Here is a 22,375-nt window from a genome sequence, read left to right on the forward strand (position 1 = left end):
CACAAATATGCATATATATTATTAATATATACGTTTTTTTTAAGTCATAATTTCGTATTTCACTTGGCTGTAACAACTTGCAGTTTAGCTCCAAAATGGCGGAAGGTGACATCACAAACACCCCGTCCAATCCTCTTTCCGAGAGCGCCGTGTCCCCACGTGGGGACAGCGCTCTGCGATTGGCCAGAGGGGGGGCAAACTCCTACTGCTCACCTGATTGGGCCGCGAGAGGCGCTCTCGCGGCTGTTGAGCAGCCCCCTCGTGTCAGTGCTCTGTCTGTGTGTGGTACAGTGAGCCAGGCAGTGTGTGTGTGAGCGCGCTGGAGGAAAACTGGAGAGCAGAAGGTTGGTGAATAACAACGTCAAAACTTTTTTTTCGAAAGAAAAACCGACATTTAACCCCAGTCTAACCCGAATGCGAGCTTTCGGTGGTACTGGGAGGCTCGAGTGGACGTACTGGACTCGCCACGAGCTAGCCAAGGCTCAAACGCTGCGTGTGTTTACGGACCAAAGTCTGAAACGCTTGTTTTTTTAAACCCTGGGCTTGGATACTTGGATAGAGGCATCTCGAGTCGCCCGGCATCGCCCGAGATCGCTCCCGGGTGCTCCACGGCAGACCCTACATGGGGAGATGATGTGCTGTTCAACGGTTCGTCTCGGGCGAGCTCTTCATCTTTGCGTTTGTGTGAATCTCGGAGGGTTTTGAAGACTTGCTAAGGACCGAGCAAGCTCCCTTGCCCCCGTAGCTGAAGACAAAAGGTAAAGGCTGGCGGAAACGCGGAGATCCAGTTCGGTTTACGGTCCGTGTGCGCTTTGTGTGTGTGATTCTGCCGCTGTTGATCAAGCCACGGGGCGCACGATACCGTAGAGAAGGTTAATGTCCCCTACAAAAATAAACCTTAGCATTTTAAAATATGTCTGGCGGAGAGAACAAACTGTGTCTTCTTAATGCGTGAAATCGACGATTTCCATTCCAGGCTGGAAAATACGAAGATCCCCAAATCTTTCTGAAAATTAATCCTTATCGCCGTTATAATTACCACTACGGAGGAAAAAACCTGGATTTGATTCAGCTTTTCCCAACAGATGTCAACGGACCGTTTCTGTGCGATGCAATTATTCCGCTCCGACTGCCTCGGAGCTGCGTGGCTCTCTTTCTAATTGGGCGAAACTTGTTCATATATCATTCCTGTTTGTTTTTTTTTTGTGTCCGTTTTGTGGTCGATGCGTGTTTTAAGGCGCTTGTTGGGCAGCGGATGAGCCGAGGCTGGCGCTGGGAGTGTTAGCACCCCCGATCCCTGCGAGGAGTTGGGCTCCGGAGTTCGCAGACCTGCGCGCCCGGACTACTCGCTTTGCCCGCTGGGGATTAATCAGAGAAACGAAGATATTTCCTGGACTTCCCCGTCGAAAAGGGGTACACCGAAGATGTATCCGCAGGGCCGGCACCCGGTAAGTGGAATCCTGGCCGAAACTGCAACTAGCTACACCTATCCTCACCCCCCACCGGAGCAGTAGTTGTACCCTGTTATTTGAGAATCGCGTTCCGCTCCGATTTGCATGCAATTTTGTTTCACCCCTTCTGTAATAACTCTGCACCCTTTTTGGGGGGGGGGGGTATCGGTATTTAGGGCAAACAGAAAATGTGCCGTGCAGGTGATCACGCACGACAACACGGGAACAGGACACGTTTCGAATTTAATTTTATGGGTTTATTTCGCCGTCCTCAAACCTTGCAGTTGCCCCCAGTAGTGTGTGTATGCGTGTGTTTCTTTGCCATTTGTGGTAGGGGGTAGTGCTTTGTTTCCACCAGGTGCACTTGAGCGCTGGGTGGACGCGCTCTTTACCAGGCGGCAGCGGGAAGGGATCGCGCGAGCCGCCTGGGAGCAGCTCGGTCAGCCCGCGGGCGGCGCGAGCTGGATTGTCCTGCGGGCTGCGGCGAGCGAGACGCGAGCACCCCCAGCCCCCCCCCCCCCCCCCTCGCCCCCTCCCCCCTAACACTTTTGGGTGCGATAAAAAGTGCTATTCCGTTTTCTTTTTCTTATCTTAATCATATTTTTTCAGGCGCCTCATCAGCCTGGGCAGCCAGGGTTCAAATTCACAGTGGCGGAGTCCTGTGACAGGATTAAAGACGAGTTTCAGTTCCTACAAGCTCAGTATCACAGGTAATAATTACAGCCGTAGGAGGATTCGGGTTGGGTGTGCGGTGGTGGGGGAAGTCTTGTTTTAATCAATCCTGAAATGTCCCGAGATGCAGGACTGCGTTTACCGGTAATACAAATCCCAGTTTAAAGACGCGAGGGCTTCTTTAAAAGCGTCGAGACCCCTGATCTGGGTTGTTGCTGGAGTTGCGGATAGTGGTAGTCCATGGTTGTGATTAGCAGTGCATGTGACTTCTTTATTTCACCGACCGAAGCAGAGAGAAAACTCCCAACCTTGCAATTCGTGTTTTGAGTACGAGTGCCACGGTGGTGTCAGGCGCTCGGGGCAGTTTGTAATATGTTGCTCAGGAAGGGACTTTGGGGGGTGGGTAAGAGTATGGCGGCACATGTCGGTCTCGGAGCTTTCAGTGCCGAAATGTGAATTTTCGTGGAAAATGTCTGCACCGCTGCGCAGAGCTGAAATGCTACAACTTGATTGGAAATGAAAGGGATTTTTTTGATTCAGTAAGGTGAAAGCGCCTGTTTGCAAAGTGACTGATGTTCCCGTTCAGCCACTCCAAAGCTCCCCAGAGAGAGAGTGTCTGTGTGAGTTTCCGGGCGTGAAAAGCCGGTTTTTCAGGGGCTCTGATGTCGTGACAGCGGCGCGGGAGGGGCGTGTTGAGCAGACTGTTTTGGGGGAGAGAGTGAAGACTGAAAACGGGCACCCTGTTTCCTCTTTTCAGTCTTAAGGTGGAGTATGACAAACTGGCCAACGAGAAGACGGAGATGCAGCGCCACTATGTCATGGTGAGCTGACTTTTCTCATTCCGGAGCGTGGTGGTGAGCCGTGCACGTCCAGGGGTTTGTTTTAAGATTTCCATCTAAGGGCTGGTGTAAGAGCTTGTGAAATCACACAGCAGCACGTGAAGAGATGAGGCTTGGGGGGCGGCTCCAGTACCCCCATCCTGACCTGGGGCTGCTGTACTTGGTATCCCGAGAAGAGGGAGTTAGTGTCTACAGCAGCTGTGTTTGGCCAATATAACAATCTTTACACCCAAGCCTATAGCAGACACTAGCTGGGTGTTGCATGGTCAGTGAGGATATGGGCATGGCCTGGAATTCATTTCTGAAGAGCTGTACGCTATTTGTGATGGGTGTCAATTTCCATCACTGCTCACGGAGAGAGAGGGGTGCTAAAATGTGCTGTTGGAGTGCTTCCCATTTTTTTAATCTGTAATGCACGGCATTGTTCCTTCAAGTGGGGGGTTTTCTTGATCACGGCAAAGCTCGTGAATTAAAATGATCACGGTTCTCTGGGTGTGACAGACGAGTGACCGTTATATCTTCTGACCTCAGCTGAGATGAAGAGAAAATACACAGAGGTATTGGAGCATGTCTGAGTGATTTAGGCTTGTCTGAGATCCCTATTACAGTGGGGTGCATGGCTTAACTTCAGCCACTATGAAAGTGCGTTTTTCCACAGGAAAAAAAAAATCATATGAAGCTTGAGTAAACAGTTCTATTACTCACCCTCTGTTCCTTTGCTGATGGTGTCAGGCTGCAGGTTACAGAGTTCTGTTGCTCTGATCTATGATTTGTGACACAGTGGTGTTTGAAAGTCCTTCTCTAACAAGCTGTTTGACTCGGGATGCACTGACCTCATAAAAGGATGGCAAGCCAGTGCACACCAGCTCTCCTGCACAGCGCCCTGACGTACCTCTGTGGAGTTTTCTTTAAATAGCTACAGTGGACGAAAGGGGACCAGCCAGAGATTTCAGGAGCTAATCGCTAATTTGCCTGTCCAGTTTTGTGCTCCCCTGCTGAGTAGTCACAGACTACTAGCTGATGGATTTTCCTGCCACTCTGACTTAATATTTCTCCATTTAGCAACGTGTTTTGTGATCTGACGAGTGGGTGTCATTAATTAACAACCTGTGCAGAAAACAGGATTATTGGCCAGTCTTGTGGGAGAGGCGTTGTTCTTGCCTAATGGCTTCAGGATCTGAAAGGGTGAGTAACGCAGCTGTTTCCGAGATGCTCATTGGATTTCTTATTTCTTTTGTGTTCCAGTACTACGAGATGTCTTACGGGCTGAATATTGAAATGCACAAACAGGTATGTACCCTGGAACCACAGCGCCAGCATGCCGACCTTTTTCGGAGGGGGGTATTTCATTTGCATCACTGGCGGACTATGGAATTGCGCTGTAATATTTCTGGGTTAGGCGCCTTAAATCATTTACAGAGCTTTAAGAAGGTATTGTGTGAAGCGTGCGGCAGTAAATCTGGCCGAATGTGTGTGAGAGCAAGGCTATGTGGGTGTGTGCGCTGCATTGTGGGAGAGGACGTGACAAAGGGGGGTGTCCCAGCCACATCTGTGTCTGGGATCTGCTGCGGATCCTGTTTGGCCAAGTGGGTGAGGGAGACAGTGGTGGCACTGTGCAGGCTTGTTTACACAGGGAGCCCAGCATCATGGGACTCGACACAGATAGGAGTCCTCCTCCTACTTCCTACCACGGCCGTGTAGGTCTGATAGCCCTGAAGTCTTCCGGCGCAGCTGGAATGCGATGGGGCCGCCTTGATAAGATTAGGAGGGGAGAGCGTGTGATGCCATCGCGGAAGGGAAGATTAAGAGCCGATTCCGGCTGCTCAAACTTGTAAGCTTCATTAAAGATGAAGTAAGGGGTGTGGCGCTAGACTTTGGAGCCTGCCCCCGACGCTATACGGGCATCACAGCTGAAGCTTCTGAGCGTTGAGCTGAGAGAGTGGCGTTGCAAGGTTGAGCGTGATTCAGAATTAAATCTCCGACTAAAGTACTGCGCCAGACCGCAACATTTAATGTCTGTAGCTGCTCAGAGCTGGGGCCGTGGGGGCTCCGGCTTGCGGATTTGGTTTGGAGAGCATGTACGGTTGATGCTGTCTGGCTTAGTTGTAAGGAGCTGTCGGTTACGCGGAAAACCTCGGGCCGTGTGATTTAACGCGCCCCGGCACTGTATTGTGAGGGGAATTATGAGGGGAAACGCAGGGAGAGTCTGGGGGTCTCCGGTGGAGCCTCACACGGCAGTGTTGGATTAGTCCCGGCTCTGCAGGGGGGTGAACTGCGGCAGACCGGGGACAGGCCGGCCGATCTCGCCCGGGTTGGCGTAACGGAGTCACGGCACCAGATGCTCGGCAACATTTAGCAGGAGCGCTTCCGCAGGCAGCAGGAGGAGAGAAAAAAGAAGTTATTTCTGGGGCAGGTGGAACGGTCTCGGGTAAACGGGTTAATTGGCCGACCTGTTTTTAGCGGCTGCCTTTTGTTTATCAATAGCCTCGGCTGACCAGACTGCAGTGGCTTGAATTATTCATGCGGAGGCCCTTTTCCTTCCAAATCGGAGAGCTTATGATTACATCTGCCTGGAGTAGACGCACAGACGGGCTCTCTCGTGCGGGGAGGGGGTCGGGGAGGAGGGTTAATGGGCTGGCTTTGACCAGCTGCAAATGAAATCTTAATTCTGCTAAAGTTCGAGGATCGCTTTGAGGGGTAGGTCTCTTTATGTCCGTGAACAGCACAGGTTTCACATCTCGTAAAGTGAGGCAGAGGGGAGCAGCCTAGGTTCTGGAGGCTGGCTGATTATTGCAGCTTTGGGTGATTTGTTTTGACAGGCTTCTTATTATGTGGGAATTGGGAAGTAATTGCAGTAGCCTGGTGTCAATCAGCAGTTTTAATTGTTGCAGCTCATTATGCTGTGTTTGCTGGAATTCTTGCAGAGGAGCAGGGGGAGACGTGAGGGGAGTCCAGCAAGCAGGTGGGGCCTGGCGAAGGGAGGGGGAGTGCCTTTCCGGGACTGCTATTTGGTTTCCTCGACCTGTTGGTGCCTGAGCTCGCTCGCGGAGATCCGAGTTTATTAAGGGAAGCCCTGTCTGCGGCTCTGTGTGCTGAGCTCCCTGCGCTTTCTTCGCTCTGCCTGTTCAGATGAATAATTTATGCTGGTTTCTAGGACTTGTTTACCAAGGTGATGATGGCTGACTTGTCTGGAAGCCAAAGCAAACTTGACTCGATCTTGAAGGAGTAACTATAATGGAGAAGTCCAGTCAGGAGGTGGGGCTGTCGCCCGTGATCTCTCGGGGTTCGTGGCAATCTGGAACATTGCTCCACGGTCGTTTTGTTGAAGCCGCTACCCTGATTTCTTTCAAGAAGTAACTGAATGAAATTGTTGCCATTGTTGGCAACTTGATGAGCCGACTAACAAATAACTTCCTCTCCTTATGCTTCGGGACAGGAAGGAGCTAGGTCCTTGATCTCCGGTACGAGAATGAGGTCTCAAGCTGAAATATTGTGATTTAACTGCCCTGTGGTGTTTTTGGGCTCTAGTCAATGTGGTCGGACCGTACCAATATCACTGTAACCTGATCGGTTCTGACTTTGGAGACTAGGACTGGGCCTGATCGTTGCTGGGGTGGGAGACCTCTGTGGAAAAGAGGGTTGCTGCTGTAAGTGGTGCTGGTGGCACACTCCGTTTGCACCAGAGAGTTCAAACCACTGCCCCAGTATGATGACGGCAGGCACTCGGTCATTAAAGATCCTGTGGATCTGTTTGTAAGAGTATGGCTGTTATCCCTGCTGTCCAGGCTACACCCCTCACGGGATATCCTCAGTTTCCCACTTGGTTCTGTTGTGAATCATGTCCCCACTCTTCACCTGACTGCGTGTCACCCAGGTAGGTGTTGCAGTTGTGGATGACGTGGGTCTTCCGTCTGTACATGGAGCAGCTCCTTGGAGCTGGGGACTGCAATGCAAATGCAGTTGGTTAATTAATTTCACCACAGTGAAATAACTGCTGAGACCATGAGTCTTTTTCCAAAGAAGCAACTAACTTTGGTTGGCTTTCCAATAGGTGAGTGCTCATCGCTGCCTTGCAGGTGTAAATTTCCACGGTTGTCCACTGTGGAAGGCTTGTCTCTGGGTTCATCACAGGGATAATTAAAGTTATTGGGTAGAAGAACCTTTGAAGGGTCACAGTCTCAATTTTGTGCTGTGCACACCGCTGGGTCTTGGGCGTCTGGCGTTACTCCTGTTGACTCAGCTCTCAGGCACGGCTGTGTGCACAGAGGGGTGAGTAATGCCTTCAGGCATCGGCCGGGCTTGACATAACACGGGAGATGTAACTGAAAATGTGTAGAACAAACACTTTTATATTAGGGCCCAGCTGCTTAAGAGCAAGGCCATCATTCCGCTGTGGTCAGATCCCTGCTGAGGTAAGTTTAGACTGAAGTGCTGGCTATGGTTTTGTGTTGAATGGATCGAGATGGGTCTGTGTGGCGATTGTAAAGATCCTGAGCAGAGCTGCAGAACACAGAAGGTCTGAAATTTGACCTTTCCTTTTTGGGTCACTCGCTTCTTGACCTGACAGTGATGTCCAGCATTATTTTTATTTTTTTTTTTTTCCAGTGGCTCAGCTGGCCAGTTTAGTTCCTTATAAAGAAGATCCTTCAATTTTCAGTGCCCAGTGCACTGTTGGTTAATGTCCACGTGTCTTGTCCTCATGCGAGCTTTAAATAGTTTGAGTTGCTTTTACCATAGTATTCATGTCAGTTTTCTGTTGTGGTAGCCGGAAGTTTCTGTAGTTCTCAGTGGGGCCTTTTATGAAATGATCTGCTCATTGGTCTGCACTCGGGTCTGCAGCCAGGCTCCTTGTGAGCCCTGGTATCTGGCCTGTGTCCAGAGCCCAGCCCCTGCGTGTGTGTCGGGAGTGGGGGGTGCTCCAGTCCCTCGGGGGACACTGGAGTCCCTAGCCTGCCTCCTCAGCCTGCGTCTCTGGTGATTAGTGCTGTTGGTGGCCTGGAGCTGCACGGCACGCACGGCTACAATCACCAGTTGTTTTCCTGCAAATTTAATACTCATCAGTGTCTCGCTCCACTTTGCTAATGCCGATAGCAACAGGGCAAATAGCTTTCAACATGCCATTGACAGGCCGGCCTGAGAGCGCTCTTGAAGCAGTGCTAGACAGCTCCGAGTACCTGTAATTGTGTACCAGAGCTCAGAGCTCGCTGCTCAAGGGCTCTGCTTTCATTGGCTTAAAGTGACAATATCCTATTTTTATCCGGTGCTAAAAGCTTGCTGCACCACACACAATGGAAACTGGGCCTTTTTATCTTTTTGCTTATCTTTTTTTTTTTTTTAGTTCATTGTGGGTTTTTTTTTCTTTTAGCTTCGTACCAGTTGTCTAAAACGGCAAACGCCGATCACAGTGCTCTTTCCTGGGACTTCCCCCCCACAAAATCGACCAAATCGAGCTGATCCCTCATTTAAGCAAATGTTGATTCACTCTCTAATGACTTGTACTGGCGCCAAGCGTTGCTGTAGAATACTAAAGGACCCAGAGGAGCGCATTCCGGGCATCTTCACAAATTCTGGATTTGCTAAAGCGCTGTGTCTTCCATCAGAGTTTTGCAGCTCGCCTTTGTGGTACCGGTTGAAGTTAGACGGTGGCGGTGAAGTAGACTGGCCTGAAAGGATTTGATCTTCTGCCATCTTCGGTATCGGCCAGCAATCTGAGCAGCTTTCTTTCTCTACGGCAGCTGTCGTCGTCGCGGTTTCCTTATACGTGCTGGACAAGTCAGTTACTGCGGTTGTATTCCAGGCTTCGCGTTTGTTCTTGAACGTGGGCTGTTCTTGCCTCCCTGCCTCTTCCCCAGTGCAGGGGCTCGTTCTCTTTCTTGTAGAGCGCGCTGTCGAGGAAGGGTTTTGTATGGGGGTAGCTGTGCTCGTGCTGTATCGCCATGCTTCTCTCCCTGGTAGCTGAAGTGTCTTGGATGGTCTGATTACATATTCATTGGAGAGTCCTGCCAGCACTGGGATGGGGTGTGGGCTCAAGATTGGGGGACTGAATTAATTGGTGCTTTTACACGAGTTGCCGTCCAAGTTTTCTTGTTGGAACAAAAGGTGCACAAAAGAATCTGGAACGCAGGCAGCCATCAACACGGGCTGTCTGTTGCCGAGCTCTTGGGAGCTGCTGTTGCTGATGGCGTGTGCAGCAGTGAAGGTCCGGGTGCTGTGTGTAAGTCATCACCTGGATCTTCTGGGGAGGAGGAGGAGGCAGGCGAGCTCCAGCTGGGCTTGAAGAAGGGGTACTGTTGCGGCCCTGCGCACCTATTAAAGGCAGCGTAATCCTATGGCCTTCTGGTAATGTCCTGCAAGGCTTTTCACACACTTGTAGTAACTGTGTTGATTCAGAAAAAATGGTGCTGAGGAGGACTGCTTGTTATGTGAAAAAACTGCCGCCCTGGGAGCAGGGGTGGGCGGGTGGGGTGTTGCTGGAGCCCTCTTGTCTACTCGACTCCCCCCCTCCCCCAGACCCCTCTTATCCACCATTAATTTGCGGAGCTGATCTGATCGACAGCCCAAAAATTCAATTTAATGACCTGCCTCTGTGCACGTAATATGATTTTACAGCCTGTTACGGTCAAGCTGAGGGAGCAATTTACATAATGATCGCAGGGAGATAGGGGCTGCTGGCGTTGCTGTGGCAACCCGGAGCCGGGGCCAAGGAAATGGAGATTGGAGCCAGCCGGGGCAGGAAGGGGAGGGGGGCTGTGGCTCTGGACCTCGGGGATAGACGAGAGGGAGTGGGCGTGTTACAGGAGGTGCACTCTAGTCTAAGGAGGTGTACGCTGGGCTGTGGCAGGGGACCCGCACTTTGTCTGTCTGCATGCGGAAACGAGCTGCCCGACTTCGCGACTGCTCGTGGAGCGGGTGTACACCTGCTGCCAGTCTAAGATGACGGCGGAATTCTCTTTGCTCTCCAAGGTGCACTACCTGGGGGCCGTTGCTCTCCGCGAGCGGTGCTCTTGCAGCGTGAGGCAGGCAGGGCGCATGTTCAGTGGCTCTCGGGTGTTTTTCTCGGGAGTCAGAGGTCATGCAGGCAGAGCAGACCCCTGGCGATTACACTCGCTACACAAAGACGTGCCATCAATGGAGCTCATTTAAAGGGTTTAAATATTTCATGGATCTCCGGTTGTGCATCGTGGAATGCTTGTGAAAGGGAGAGAGGTGGGGGCGGGGGGTCTATTCAGAGTATCTCATGGGGGGGGTTGCTGTCCCTGTGGTGGCAGATGCATAGTTGAGACTTTTGTTTGCTTTGTAAATATCCATTCTGATTTTCATGCTCCGATTTGATTCATTTTCCCCTCATTTTTGTGCTACCAAAACGCGATAGTTGTTACCATTTTTTAGCGAATGCACGGTGTAAGCAGAGGTTTTGTAAGACCTTCCCAGAATTAATGAGCTCTTACCTGGAAATGAAACAAATTAAGGGGCAGCACAGGTGTTCACTCCCCATTCTTCCCGAATACATTCTCTCCACATTTGGTATTTTGAGATGTTTGCTTTTTTCTAAACTTTATAAAGCTAAATTGCATATCTCTGCAAAATAATTGCAAAGCAGCCTTCCCCAGATGGAATGGTAATTAGCCTTTTTCCCCTCTTAAAGAGGTTGTATGAAGTAGTCTTGATATTCATCCTCATTTTCTCTCCCTTCTTTTCCAGACCGAGATTGCTAAACGGCTTAATGCAATCCTAGCTCAGATCATGCCTTTTCTGTCACAAGAGGTGAGTTTCAGAAGCAGCGTTAATTTTTTTTTCCAGTCTTCATTTCGGAATTGGCGTTTTTACGTGAATTTGTGTCGATGCCTACATGTTTAGGAACGAAGGATTGACCTGATTTTACAGATGTCTTAGATTACACCGAGGTGTGAAAACGCCAAACAGCCGCATCTTAAGTGGGGGGGGGGAACTTGTCTTCTCCCTTTTCTTAAAGGGACCTCTTATTTGGTGCATTTTAGGCAGGGGGGAGTTGTGGGGAGCCCTGCGGCGCTCTCGCTGCAGTGTGTGAAACCAGTGCCTGCGTCTTGCTTGTCTGTCCCTCACTCACTTCTGTCTCCTCTCCCCTTGCAGCACCAACAGCAGGTTGCGCAGGCTGTTGAGCGTGCCAAGCAAGTGACAATGACCGAGCTGAATGCCATCATCGGGGTACGTGGACTTCCCAATCTGCCTCTCACCGTGTGTATACCCTCTTATTCCTTCATTTACCACCGCCAGGGGCAAATCTGCGCACGGCCAAGGGGAGAGGGCTGTCCGGAGAACAGCTCCTGCTCCCGCAGCTCGGACCTGCAGGCGTCGTGCCTCCCTCAGTCAGTGCCCCCTCCCCCCCACTACTTGTCATCAGCCCTGCCCCTCAGGTGTGGGAAGGCGCGGAGACATCTCCCTCACTGCTGCGAGGAGATTTTGCCCCATCAGCACAGCGCATGTGCCCACTAAGCACGATTCACTCTGTCCTCTGCTCAGCTTTCTCCACTGTGTGCAGATTTGGCTCTGTCATGAATGGTTTTGTTGGTTTTTTTTTTAATTCCTGATGTGCTAATGTGTAATTTAATTTTTGATTCTCAAGTAGGTCGCCTTTTCGTCTTATGTTTTAATGTGATCATTCGTATGTTCTGCCATCCCGTGTGTAAGGGCTGTGGGGTGAGAAATCTGCAGTGGCTGTCCCTTGTTTTAATTTTGGCCTGGGGCGGGAGATCTTTATTCTAGAAAGAATCATCAGATTGGATGCTCGGACTGATAACGTGCAGAAAGTATTGCTTTAATTGGATTACCGTGTGGAGTTCGGTTTGTCCGTTACTGTTGACCCACATAGCTTAGAGAATTAAAAGCCAGTGTCCGTGTGCTCTCTTTTGGCTACACCCACAGTAGACTCAGTGAGGAGACACAAAAAAAATTGTGTAGAACCAAACTCATTCTATCCTTCTGCATTTGTTTTTTTGGAATCCACCCTAGTTCCATTGTAGATGGGGACTTGCATAAAGCAAATGGAAGTTATAGCCTGCAGAGGGATGAAATGATCAATTCTTTTGTCTGATCAAATTGGCTATTTTTTTTCCTTAAAAAGACTACAAAAGAAAAGAGCCTGATCCCGTTTTGAGGAGCCTTTCTTGAAAGCGGTCGTTAGGAGGCTTGGGAGTCGGGTTAGGGGCAGCTGGGAGGTAGATATTGGAATTCAATTAAGGCAAATGAGTGAAGGACAGTGCCCCCCCCCCCCCCCCCTTCCCCCCATTTTCAAGGTAATTGCTTCCTTAAATCTGGCTGAAGGAGGCTGGCGGGGGGCGGCGTTCCTGCTCTCCCGCTGTCGGCACGACTGGCCCCCCGATCGCTGGAGGCCCCAGGCAGTCCAGTCCGCTTTTGCTGCTGTGTTCTGTGGGAGAGCGATGGCGGGAGGTCAGTGTTTGCCCAGAGAGGGGCCGGGCGGCTCGCATTCAGGTTCAGCGCGAGTCGGGATCTAGTGAGGAGAGAGGAGCGAGGCGGTACGTGGACAGAGATGGAATCGGAAACTGTTGACCGTTTAAGGCAGCGTGACGGTTTTTCCAATAATCCTAACAACACCTTTTCATCAGTGAAGTGAAACCCCAAGGTCTATAAATCTTCATAATGGTAGCAAACGGAGTATCCTTTGTTTGCCAGTTCAAGTTAATGCAGTGCATGACTTTTTTTTTTTTAAGCCAGGTGTATTTGCTTTTCAAATTTGTATTTCCATATCGTAGTTTGCATGCGCCTAATAGATGTTGCTTTTTTTCCCCTAGAGGATATTACTGTGCGAGCCCGACTTTGATGCAAGATTTGCAAATTCCCTGCAACGCTGTCGCAGTGTTATCGGGTTTAGAAGTACCCAGATGTATCGGCACGGGTTCGCTTGTTTTGTTGTGCGGAGGAAGTTGGCTAGAAGGTTGGAGTTTATGCAGTGGATGGGTAGAATCAAATCTGTATTTCGGGAAGAAAATGTAGGCTCTGATCCAGCATCTAGAAAGAGGTGGTGTTAAAATAATCTGCCTGCGATGAAATATGACTGAAATAGGTCTGGAAAATGTTTCCCTGACGTATTGATTGCAAAACAGATGTTTTAAAAGTGGATTCTGACTGAAGGCTGTTTTCCGTCTCATCTCCTTTGGCGTTGAATATTTTATTAACGTATTGTCAGACAGGATTGTCTCCCCCACATGTTCTGTGGTGTGTAAAGCGTTATTAAACCTGAATATATTGTCATTCTTCTCTTTTTTTTTTATAGTCCACCACAATCGTTTCTTAACCCTAGGGTTCCAGGCTGGGTTAAAATCCTGATTGGGAGTCCCAGTGTTAGACTTGCTATGAAGAGGAAAGACTTTATTTTTAGAAAGGGGGCATTGTTCATTCTGTTCAGCCTCGGTAAACGTGCCAAAACTGTCATGAATATTTCAAAGGGCGAAGTAGATGAGCTCTCGCCCAGCAGTTTGCATAAGAGTAAGACAAGCCAGCTGCTGAGATGAGTCCATTGCAATCCCCAAAGCTGGGGTCCCAGGAGCCCTTAACGGCATGCATCTAGGACATGTCGGAATTGGTCTTCTGCTGCTTCTACCGTTACAGCTCCCTCTGTGGGTTTCAAGTTGGAGAAGGGCCCTGTCCTGATGGCGCACTCGGTTTTCAGGGGGTGTTTCCTTGGCCAGGCTGGAAGAGAGAGCCATCCAGCTCTACAGGAGAATTTCCAGAGCAAGTTATGCTGGAATGTCTTTAGAACTGCAAGAAACCATTGTCATGCTTACTGACTTTTTTATGGAGCTCCATGCTGAAAGCTGTGATTTTCCGGACTTCTGGAACTGCACCTTTTAGAAAGGCATAATGTGCGGGTTGCATCCCCATGCTCTGGACTACGATATTTTTTTCTCTTCTTTGCAACTCAAAAGAAGTGTGTTGGTGGTATAGTTAAGATGGGACAGCCGCTGCAGATTTCCACTGAGAAAAGTTCAGTGTCAAATGAACCTTCCTCCTCTGCATTTTACGGTTTGTGAACAGTGATTTTGCAAACATTCCATGCTTTATCTAATGTGCTTGCATTTGATGATTGTTGATGATCGAACGTGCATGGATTGTCACGGAATTTTGGGCTCTGGTGAAAGACCACGTTTTTGGGGAAAAAATGACCTTCCATGCGGTTCGAAGCATGTATTGTGTGTGGCTGAAACTTGATGTGAAAACTCACTTGGCTAATTTGTTCATTGCATTATTTTTTAGTTGCAAAAATGCTGTAGTCTTGATCACAGATTAAAAAAAAATACAAAGACCCCAGGTTTTGGACCCAGAATATTAAATTAGGTATATTCTTCTCTAATTCTGGCTTCATAATTAGGCCTCTTGATATTGTTCCCTTGGGTTCTGCCTATACAGTTCCTCATTAGGAAGGTTGTTTAGATTGAATGGGGATTTCCCTCCTGCAACAGGGGTTTGCTGCCTGTAGTTCCTTGATTCTTGATCCCTATACCAATAAGCCCTCTGTCCTGACGCCATCATACCCAGATTGGTATCTGATCTGGCTGGGAGTATTTTGGGAGGTTCTTATATGTGTCTAAGTGTCCATTCATCTAAAGTGTAATTTGAGTGTGCCGTACAGAAATTATTTAACCTACACTCCATACGTTACAGAGTTTGTCTATCTGTTATAAGGAGACAGCTCAGGGTAAAGATGCAAAACGTTCTTCATATGCGAAAAATATGCGTTTTGAATTTAGAGCCAGTTATGTGTTCATTATATTCAATTCAATTCAAGGTGCTTTATTAGCATGACAATCAGTGTTGCCAAAGCAAATAAAAGTAATATTTACATTAAACAAAATAAAAGTAAAATAAAATCTACAGACATATTACAGACATTTACAACAAAGACATATTATAAAATATTGACATATACTGTAGGCGGATGGAGCATTATTGGGAGACAGGCTCACTGTTCCTCAGGCTGTGACAGGAGATCACATACTGGGCTCACCTGATTCGGAGCCACCATCAGAGCTTTTGTTTTTCTCATTTCGGCTGAAGGCCGCAAACCCTGTGACCGCACACGGGGGAATGAGGAAGTATAGGCAGATTCCTCTGACACGCCCACCTTTGAGCCAATGGTCACACTGCGGGCGGCACAGCGTGCCTCTTCTAAAGCCCTGTACGTCTACGCACACCTGGGAGGTCGAGCAGGTTGCTGTGTTGCAGAGAACCGACAGGCCCTTGGGGTGAGCACCTTTGCTGATGGAGCCACAAGGGAGCCCCCATCCTGTAGTTTTAGATATTCTCCCTGAACCGGAGCTGAGACGAGCAAAAAAAAAAAAAAATCCCTTCTTTAGACCATTTACTAACAAGCGTCTCTGATGCGAGAGTGTTCAGCAGATGAAGAATCAGATTTACCCCCTCACTCTCACTTCGCCTTCAGTCAGGGAGCCACGCCTCCCGAGTAGGAGCAGAGACGGCTTGAGCTTTCAAGCATGAAATAATTTTCCGCTGGTATGTTTAGTGCAAAAACAATGCTAAGTAAAGCAAAATATTGGACTGGAGTGAGCACACATGCCGCAATGGCAGTTGAATAATTTAGTGTGCTCAAGGATGGTAATAAATAGCCGAGGTCCTTATTGGGGGTTCTGTTAAGTATTATTTAACCTTCCTATAAAGTGCTTGTTTACATGCTGAGTGCCTTTTAACTCCCATCCATTTCCAAAGTCTTTTTAAATGCTGAAATATTGATGTCAGTCTGGAAGGGCTGGGCTGCGCTTCTGCCTGTTGGAATGGCTGCTTGTTCAGATCCCAACAGCTGCTGGTTTGGCGTCTTGGGTGCTAAAAGTCTGGTTTTGTGGACAGCTTTGCTACGGTTTTGTGAAACTGCATAAAAATAGCATCTTCCAGGGTTCCCCCCCCCGTATTTAAAGAGCAGGCATTGTCAAGCCAAGGGTTTAACAGAAAGCAGGCATCTGTCATCTCCTGAAACAGACCCAGGATCCTGCTCTGCGTTTCTGCTGTACTGTTTTAATTAAAATAGACGCACAGTGAGCAGAGCTCATTTAAAAAATAATAGTGAAACATCTGCAACTGCCTGACGTTTGTCATTTTTTTTTACTTTACCGACATGAAGTACACTTCTAAGCTGGCAACAGCTTGTTGGTTGGTGCTCAGAATGCACAACATATTGGTATTTTAAAGGTTAGATTACTCTTAATCAAGTTGGTTGAGCTTCTTTCTTTTTTTTTTTTGATGGATGCAGGAGTGTCTTCTGTCCTCAGATGTTGAGATTTAGTCTTACAGTGGGACTAATCTGAACTTGATAACCTCGCTTGGCCCGGGTGGGGGAAAATACATTAACGACGGCCCGTCCCTACACTGAACTGTCCGGAACCGGGTCTGGATCGGCCTCGCCTGGCGCCTCTTGGTTATTTCTGCCGACCCACTTGCGGTATGTTTGTCCACAGCAGCAGCAGCTCCAGGCCCAGCACCTCTCTCACGCGGCTCATGGACCCCCGGTCCAGCTCCCCCCGCACCCCTCAGGGCTGCAGCCCCCCGGCATCCCTCCGGTGACGGGCTCGGGCTCCGGCCTGCTGGCCCTGGGGGCGCTGGGCAGTCAGGCCCACCTGCCGGTGAAGGACGAGAAGAACCACCACGACCTGGAGCATAGAGGTGAGGAGCTGACTGGGCGCCGCTCCGGGGGCCGCTCTGGGGGCCTCCGTTGCTATAGTGGGTGGCTAGTGCATCACTAGTGAAGGCCGACGATACGGTGGTGTTGGGTGTGTCTGCATACTGCAGCTAGGCCAGTGTCAGCCAATCAGGTGGTGATAGTCTAGACATCGGAGGCTGCCAGTCGTATTGGTGTAACAAAGAGAATCACAAGATCCCTGCTGTGGGCAATAAGGTGCTAAAAGTGTGATTGAAACAGCCCGGGTCAGTCAACATCAGACTGGATTTGATGAAAACTTGCCCGTGTCACCTGGTGTTGAGCAGGAAATCGTCGAGCATTGTCCTCGCGTAACAGAAATTTCATCAGCTTGTTTTATAACCGGGGCTGCTTTCATGGCTAGAGCTGGAAAATCGGTTTACCTTTCATGCGTATACTAATTTCTCTTTCTCTCCTTTTTCCCCCCCCCCCTTTCTTGGCCAATCATCTTTTCACTCTCCTCTTGCGCTTCCCTTGGTAAAAGAGCGAGAATCCAGCACGGTGAGTTTCAAGATCATGACATTACATCCTAACGGCGTAAGATGCATGACATGTAGTGTGTGTGTGTGTGTGTGGTGGTGGGGGGGGGGGTTCGGTCATGTTGTGTGAGTATATATATATAAAAATGAACCTTTTTGTATCTTTCGGGAAGCGTCTGTCAGTACGCGTTTCAAAGCAGAATTATTATATTCTGTAAGCTGTTTAAAATGATAAAATTGGGAACAAAGGGATTGTAAAATAGAAGGCTGGTGCTGTCTAATCCAGGTAGAAAATCATAGGATGGGGATTAGCAGTTCTATAATTTCATCACAATTAAAAAAGACTTTCAACTCCCCTTTTGGAGGGATTTATTCCTTCCTCCCTCCCGCCCTCCCTCTCTCGCTGCTTCCAGTAAATATTTATGAATACAAATACGGAATTGTTTCCTTCTGTTCATCCCCTTGGCCTTGTAAGCCGTTTATTAGATGGGCTTAAACCTTCGTGATGGATTGCGCTGGAGCTGTAAGATTGTGTTTCAATTGAATGCGCCTCGTGAATGGGGGCAGTCATGTCTGAAGAAATTAAACTCCTCCGGTGATTAGCGGCACTGCCATTCTGCTCTCCCGTCAGAGTGGGCTCGTTGTCCTGCGGGGTCATCCGATCGCGCCGGCGGTGACTTTGGTTGTCGGGTCGCGTTGAAGCAGGCCCGTAAAGGTCAGGCCATTAACCAGACACTCGGCCCTGCGAGAGAGGACGGGCCGCTACCCGAGGCCAAAAAAACCGGCCGGGCGCTTCATTTCGGTTTGTTCTAATGGTAAAAAAAAAAAAGCGGTGTGCTACAGACTCCTTGACAATAGCAACATTCATGTACATATTTAGGACTTCGCTAAAGAGGCTCGACGACTTGAATGTCTTTGTAATCTGTCCAAGAAAGCAGCACGCTGCCTGGAGAGCCCTTCCGCTGGCTCCCTGGACGCTGCCCAGTCACATCCTTTCTCCCAGCTCTCGAATCCTTCTCTTTTTTTTTTTTAACAACCACAAAAATAGCCGGCGAGCTCCAGGGATTGCCAGCTCTGCTCGGCATCGATCGCCGGCCCTGGCAGTACTCGGTGTTCCCTGTCCACGCGAGAGCGGACGGCCTGAGCCGCTCACGGAGCAGGGAATGGCCCTCCTCGCTTGCCGATTTTTTTTTTATCATCTTTCCGTGGAAGACCGATCAGCGGCAGTGAATAATCCGAAGCTTGCTGGTCCCGTGCCCACAATAAGTCGCCTGACTCGGCTGCTCGGGGAGCCCGACGCCACGCCGCTTGCTCGGCCAGCCTCACGGGCTAAAGAGGAAGGCCTGCCGTTCAGCCGGGTGCTGGAGCGCGCCTCCGCACCGAGGGGGGGCTCGTGTTTTTGTAGAGGCAGGGGCAGTGAGACTGCAGAGAAGAAACCCCTCCCTCCCCCTTTCCAGTTGAGTCATTCTTCTCTGTGGTGGTTAGTTTACCTCTGTGATGGAAATGTTTGTTGTTGTTTTTTTTGCTACAACGTCTTTGCAGTGAAGTAAACCTTCTTCTGCACAGTCAGCTTATCTTCCATTTCAGACTCTTAAGATGGTTTGCGGCTGCCTGCACGGCTTCGGTTCTTTTGCATATAAACTCGTACACCACGGCACTGCATCCGAACGTCGGCGCTACTCCTGGGGGTGTAATTCGTGTTCTTGTGAGGGTGGGGGATGTGGGTATTATCTGGAGACGGGCCCTGCTAGGTACCCAGTCGAGTCAATCAGCGGATGAGCATTGTGGCTGTTATGCTCTGCTGCTTTGAGAAGGCCACCCTGGGATTCTGAATCCGTTTGCCTGTCCGCCCCATTCATCATGAGCCTGAGACAGCCCTTTAGTGAATGCACCCGGAGGTGTGCCGGGGAGCTGGCCAGGGTGTTGTCTGGCGGCTGCGTTGCATCGTCGGGCCCTTTTCGTTTTACCACGATGTCCTGGTGCTGTGATCTCCGCTGCTCCTACAAAAGGTGTTTGCTCTGCAGGTTTATTCCAAACATTCTGGCAGAGTCTCAGACAGACAAAGGCAGTACATCTCATTTAAAAAAAGACAACAGGATTTTTAACCCATTTTAAGTGGCCAGAATTGATTTGTAGGCCTTAAGGGCCATTTGTTTAAAGGCACTGTATTTTGATGGATCTGGCAGGTGGCTGATTTAATCTTTTTTTTTTTTCCTTGTGGTTGCAGAATAACTCCGTGTCACCGTCCGATAGCCTGCGGGCAGCCAGCGAGAAACATCGTGGCTCCTCCGACTACGGCATCGACACCAAGAAACGCAAAGTCGAGGAGAAAGACAACATGAGCAGATATGTACGTATTTTTGACGATTCTCCCACCCTTTGTGGGCTCCAGTGCTTGCTCTGTGTTGCGGTCTTCACCGAGGAGATTAGTACAGGCGAAAGTCCTGGTTTTCCTTGCTCTGTGAATGGCAGCCGACTTGCTGTGCCTGTCGCCTGGCCTCACTGTCTGTTTCTCTCTGAACAGGACAGCGATGGAGACAAGAGTGATGACCTGGTGGTCGATGTGTCCAATGAGGTGAGACCAGCTGGCTTGTACGGTGTCTTTAGCTCATGTACAGAACCAGTTTTAAGGAGATTATTCTTTGTAGAGGTAGGCAAGAGTCTGCGAGCTTTTTTTAAAAGGGTTTTATACTTGACATGAACTGCCAGAGGCTGCACTTTATGCTGGGAATATAGAGAATTTTAATCTAGCAATAATAGCACACGTTTTCCCTTTTGGCTGCAAATCCTTAAGATGAACTGAGACGGCACTTTAGAGAATTGAAGTTTCTTTTTGCACGGGACTTATTCAGAAAGCCCTTCATCTGTTCATAACGGTGCAAGCTGAAAGTTAGACTCTGAAAGGTCAGAGTTCAATTTTTGTTTTTGATTGCACGCTCATAATGAGGAAATAAAAAGAAATGTGGCTGCACTAAACTGCCGTCGTTAATATTACAGATCCCTAGATTTAAGAGTTCATTTTTGCCCGTCAGTCTGTTTTAGTGCTACTTTTGAAATATGCATCAGGCTGAGTCGGGCTCCTGCGGAAAGATGGGAGCTCGCTGGTCTGGGTGTGCGCCGTGAGAGAGGGTGCGTGCGTCGGAGTTCAAGTGCTCTTCTCTCTGCCTTGGGTACAGGATCCCGCTACTCCCCGCGTCAGCCCGGCACACTCGCCCCCCGAGAACGGTCTGGATAAATCGCGGGCGCTGAAGAAAGACGCCCCCAACAGCCCTGCCTCCGTGGCCTCCTCCAGCAGCACCCCCTCCTCCAAAACCAAGGAGCTCGTTCACGTGAGTGCAGCTCGGAACGGGGTTCAGCAGAATCTCGCTGATCCGATCTACTGGGGGGAGGGAGGGGGAAACACCGAACCCCTTCGAAACCCTCGCAGTTTTCTTCTCTAATGAGATTAGTCGGGTTTTGTGGGTTAGTATGCAAGTTTGCATAGCCAGTCCATGCATTCAGTTTGGAACAGAGTTATAATAGGGAAGGGGGAAGCTATAAAAAGCCTGAGGTTCTCCCACTCTTGTCTTGGGGCATCTCCTTTTTAATAGTGGCCTTGTAGCTTTGCAGCAATAACAGGCTGTCAGAGTTAGATTGGATTATGCTGCGCTCGCAGCCGGACTGTCACTTTGGATTTATCCTCTGCGGCTGCCGCCGCCGAAATGGTGATTTTTCATTTTGTTCTCTCTCCTTCCGTACAGAACGACAAGTCCTCCACCCCCGGCCTGAAATCGAACACGCCGACGCCGCGGAATGATGCCCCCACCCCTGGCACGAGTACCACCCCTGGGCTGCGGCCCATCCTGGGCAAGCCCCCCGGTATGGAGGGCCTAGGTACTAACATTACTCTGTACCCGCTGTGCTCTGCCTCAGACTGGGGGGGACTTGTCAGGGAAGCTGTGAAAAGGGCTCACATTATTCAGATGTGCAATAAGAGCTTGCAAAGCAGTCTGCTGTAAGTCTTGACCCAGGAGAAGCTTTCGAATGTTCACATTGCTGCACCGCAATGTGAAATTAGAGTCCCAAAACTCTTCAAAAGTCTTCAGCCCCTCTCCCTGATTATCCCAAAAGTCTGGGTTTTCATTCCACTGCGTTAGACATGTTTAGTTTCCTCGTGCCCTGCGTTGCTGTTTCGAAGACATTGCCTGTCTCTTGGATGGGGATTAAGGCCCTCTGTTGCAGGCCACCGCGCAGTAAGACGCGCCCGTGTCGCGTCTGTGTGAGGAGCAGGTCGGCTGTGAAGCACACTCGGGGTTCACCCTCTCTCTCTCGCCCCGTAGGCCCCGCCCTGCGGACTCCCCTCTCCATCTCGGGGTCCTATGCTGCGCCTTTCGCCATGATGGGGCACCACGAGATGAACGGCTCCCTCACCAGCCCGGGGGTCTACGCTGGCCTGCACATCTCCCCCCAGATGAGCGCGGCGGCGGCGGCGTACGGGCGCTCTCCCATGGTGAGTGGTGTGCTGCTCTTCCTCCGCGGGGACGGCGCGGACCTCCTGCCGCGAGAGCGGGGGTCCTCCGCGGGGACGGCGCGGACCTCCTGCCGCGAGAGCGGGGGTCCTCCGCGGGGACGGCGCGGACCTCCTGCCGCGAGAGCGGGGGTCCTCCGCGGGGACGGCGCGGACCTCCTGCCGCGAGAGCGGGGGTCCTCCGCGGGGACGGCGCGGACCTCCTGCCGCGAGAGCGGGGGTCCTCCGCGGGGACGGCGCCGACCTCCTGCCGCGAGAGCGGGGGTCCTCCGCAGGGACGGCGCCGACCTCCTGCCGCGAGAGCGGGGGTCCTCCGCGGGGACGGCGCCGACCTCCTGCCGCGAGAGCGGGGGTCCTCCGCGGGGACGGCGCCGACCTGCCGAGAGTGCTCCGGGGTGTTCCGCGTCCCCGTGCCTCTTCAGGGCTGCCTCGTCGCCGCTGCCAGCTGGGAGAGCTTTCTTCCGCGGCGTTTAGTGTCTCCGAAGAGACCCTGTCGGTGACCGCTGAAAGAAAACCATTTGTCTTGTAATTTGGGTCTTTTTATTCCTTTCTGAATGTCGCTCCCGTGTGGAGCTAAGAACGTGCTGCCGTGTTTTTCCGACAGATCTTGCTGCAGAGTGTGATGGATATCTGGGAATAGGTGGAGCAGTGCTTCTTTGTTCGTGGAAACCTTCGAGAAATCTTCTCCCACACTCTCGCTGTTCGTCATATAGTCAAATGCGTTT

At 50.3% G+C, this 22,375-nt stretch overlaps 1 protein-coding gene across 6 annotated transcripts in view; it reads left to right on the forward strand.

Moving 5' to 3' along the window:
• Window positions 1-266: 266 nt before the first annotated feature.
• Window positions 267-22,375, forward strand: part of LOC148831366 (transducin-like enhancer protein 3-B) — a 28,016-nt gene continuing 5,907 nt past the window's right edge. The window contains exons 1-14 of one of the 6 annotated variants that reach the window (XM_088920537.1): window positions 267-758; window positions 1,238-1,448; window positions 2,061-2,161; window positions 2,881-2,944; window positions 4,208-4,252; window positions 10,664-10,726; window positions 11,072-11,176; window positions 16,426-16,630; window positions 17,149-17,165; window positions 19,371-19,493; window positions 19,668-19,718; window positions 20,320-20,472; window positions 20,884-21,016; window positions 21,463-21,632. In XM_088920537.1, the coding sequence (XP_088776663.1) occupies window positions 1,425-1,448; window positions 2,061-2,161; window positions 2,881-2,944; window positions 4,208-4,252; window positions 10,664-10,726; window positions 11,072-11,176; window positions 16,426-16,630; window positions 17,149-17,165; window positions 19,371-19,493; window positions 19,668-19,718; window positions 20,320-20,472; window positions 20,884-21,016; window positions 21,463-21,632 (1,254 nt within the window). In that variant the 5' untranslated portion in view covers window positions 267-758; window positions 1,238-1,424. The remainder of the gene's footprint in view (window positions 759-1,237; window positions 1,449-2,060; window positions 2,162-2,880; window positions 2,945-4,207; window positions 4,253-10,663; window positions 10,727-11,071; window positions 11,177-16,425; window positions 16,631-17,148; window positions 17,166-19,370; window positions 19,494-19,667; window positions 19,719-20,319; window positions 20,473-20,883; window positions 21,017-21,462; window positions 21,633-22,375) is intronic. The other 5 variants (XM_088920539.1, XM_088920538.1, XM_088920540.1 and 2 more) reach the window with 5 other exon arrangements.

The sequence above is a fragment of the Atractosteus spatula genome, chromosome 7, assembly GCF_055471065.1.
Source record: "Atractosteus spatula isolate fAtrSpa1 chromosome 7, fAtrSpa1.hap1, whole genome shotgun sequence".
NCBI lineage: Eukaryota > Metazoa > Chordata > Actinopteri > Semionotiformes > Lepisosteidae > Atractosteus > Atractosteus spatula.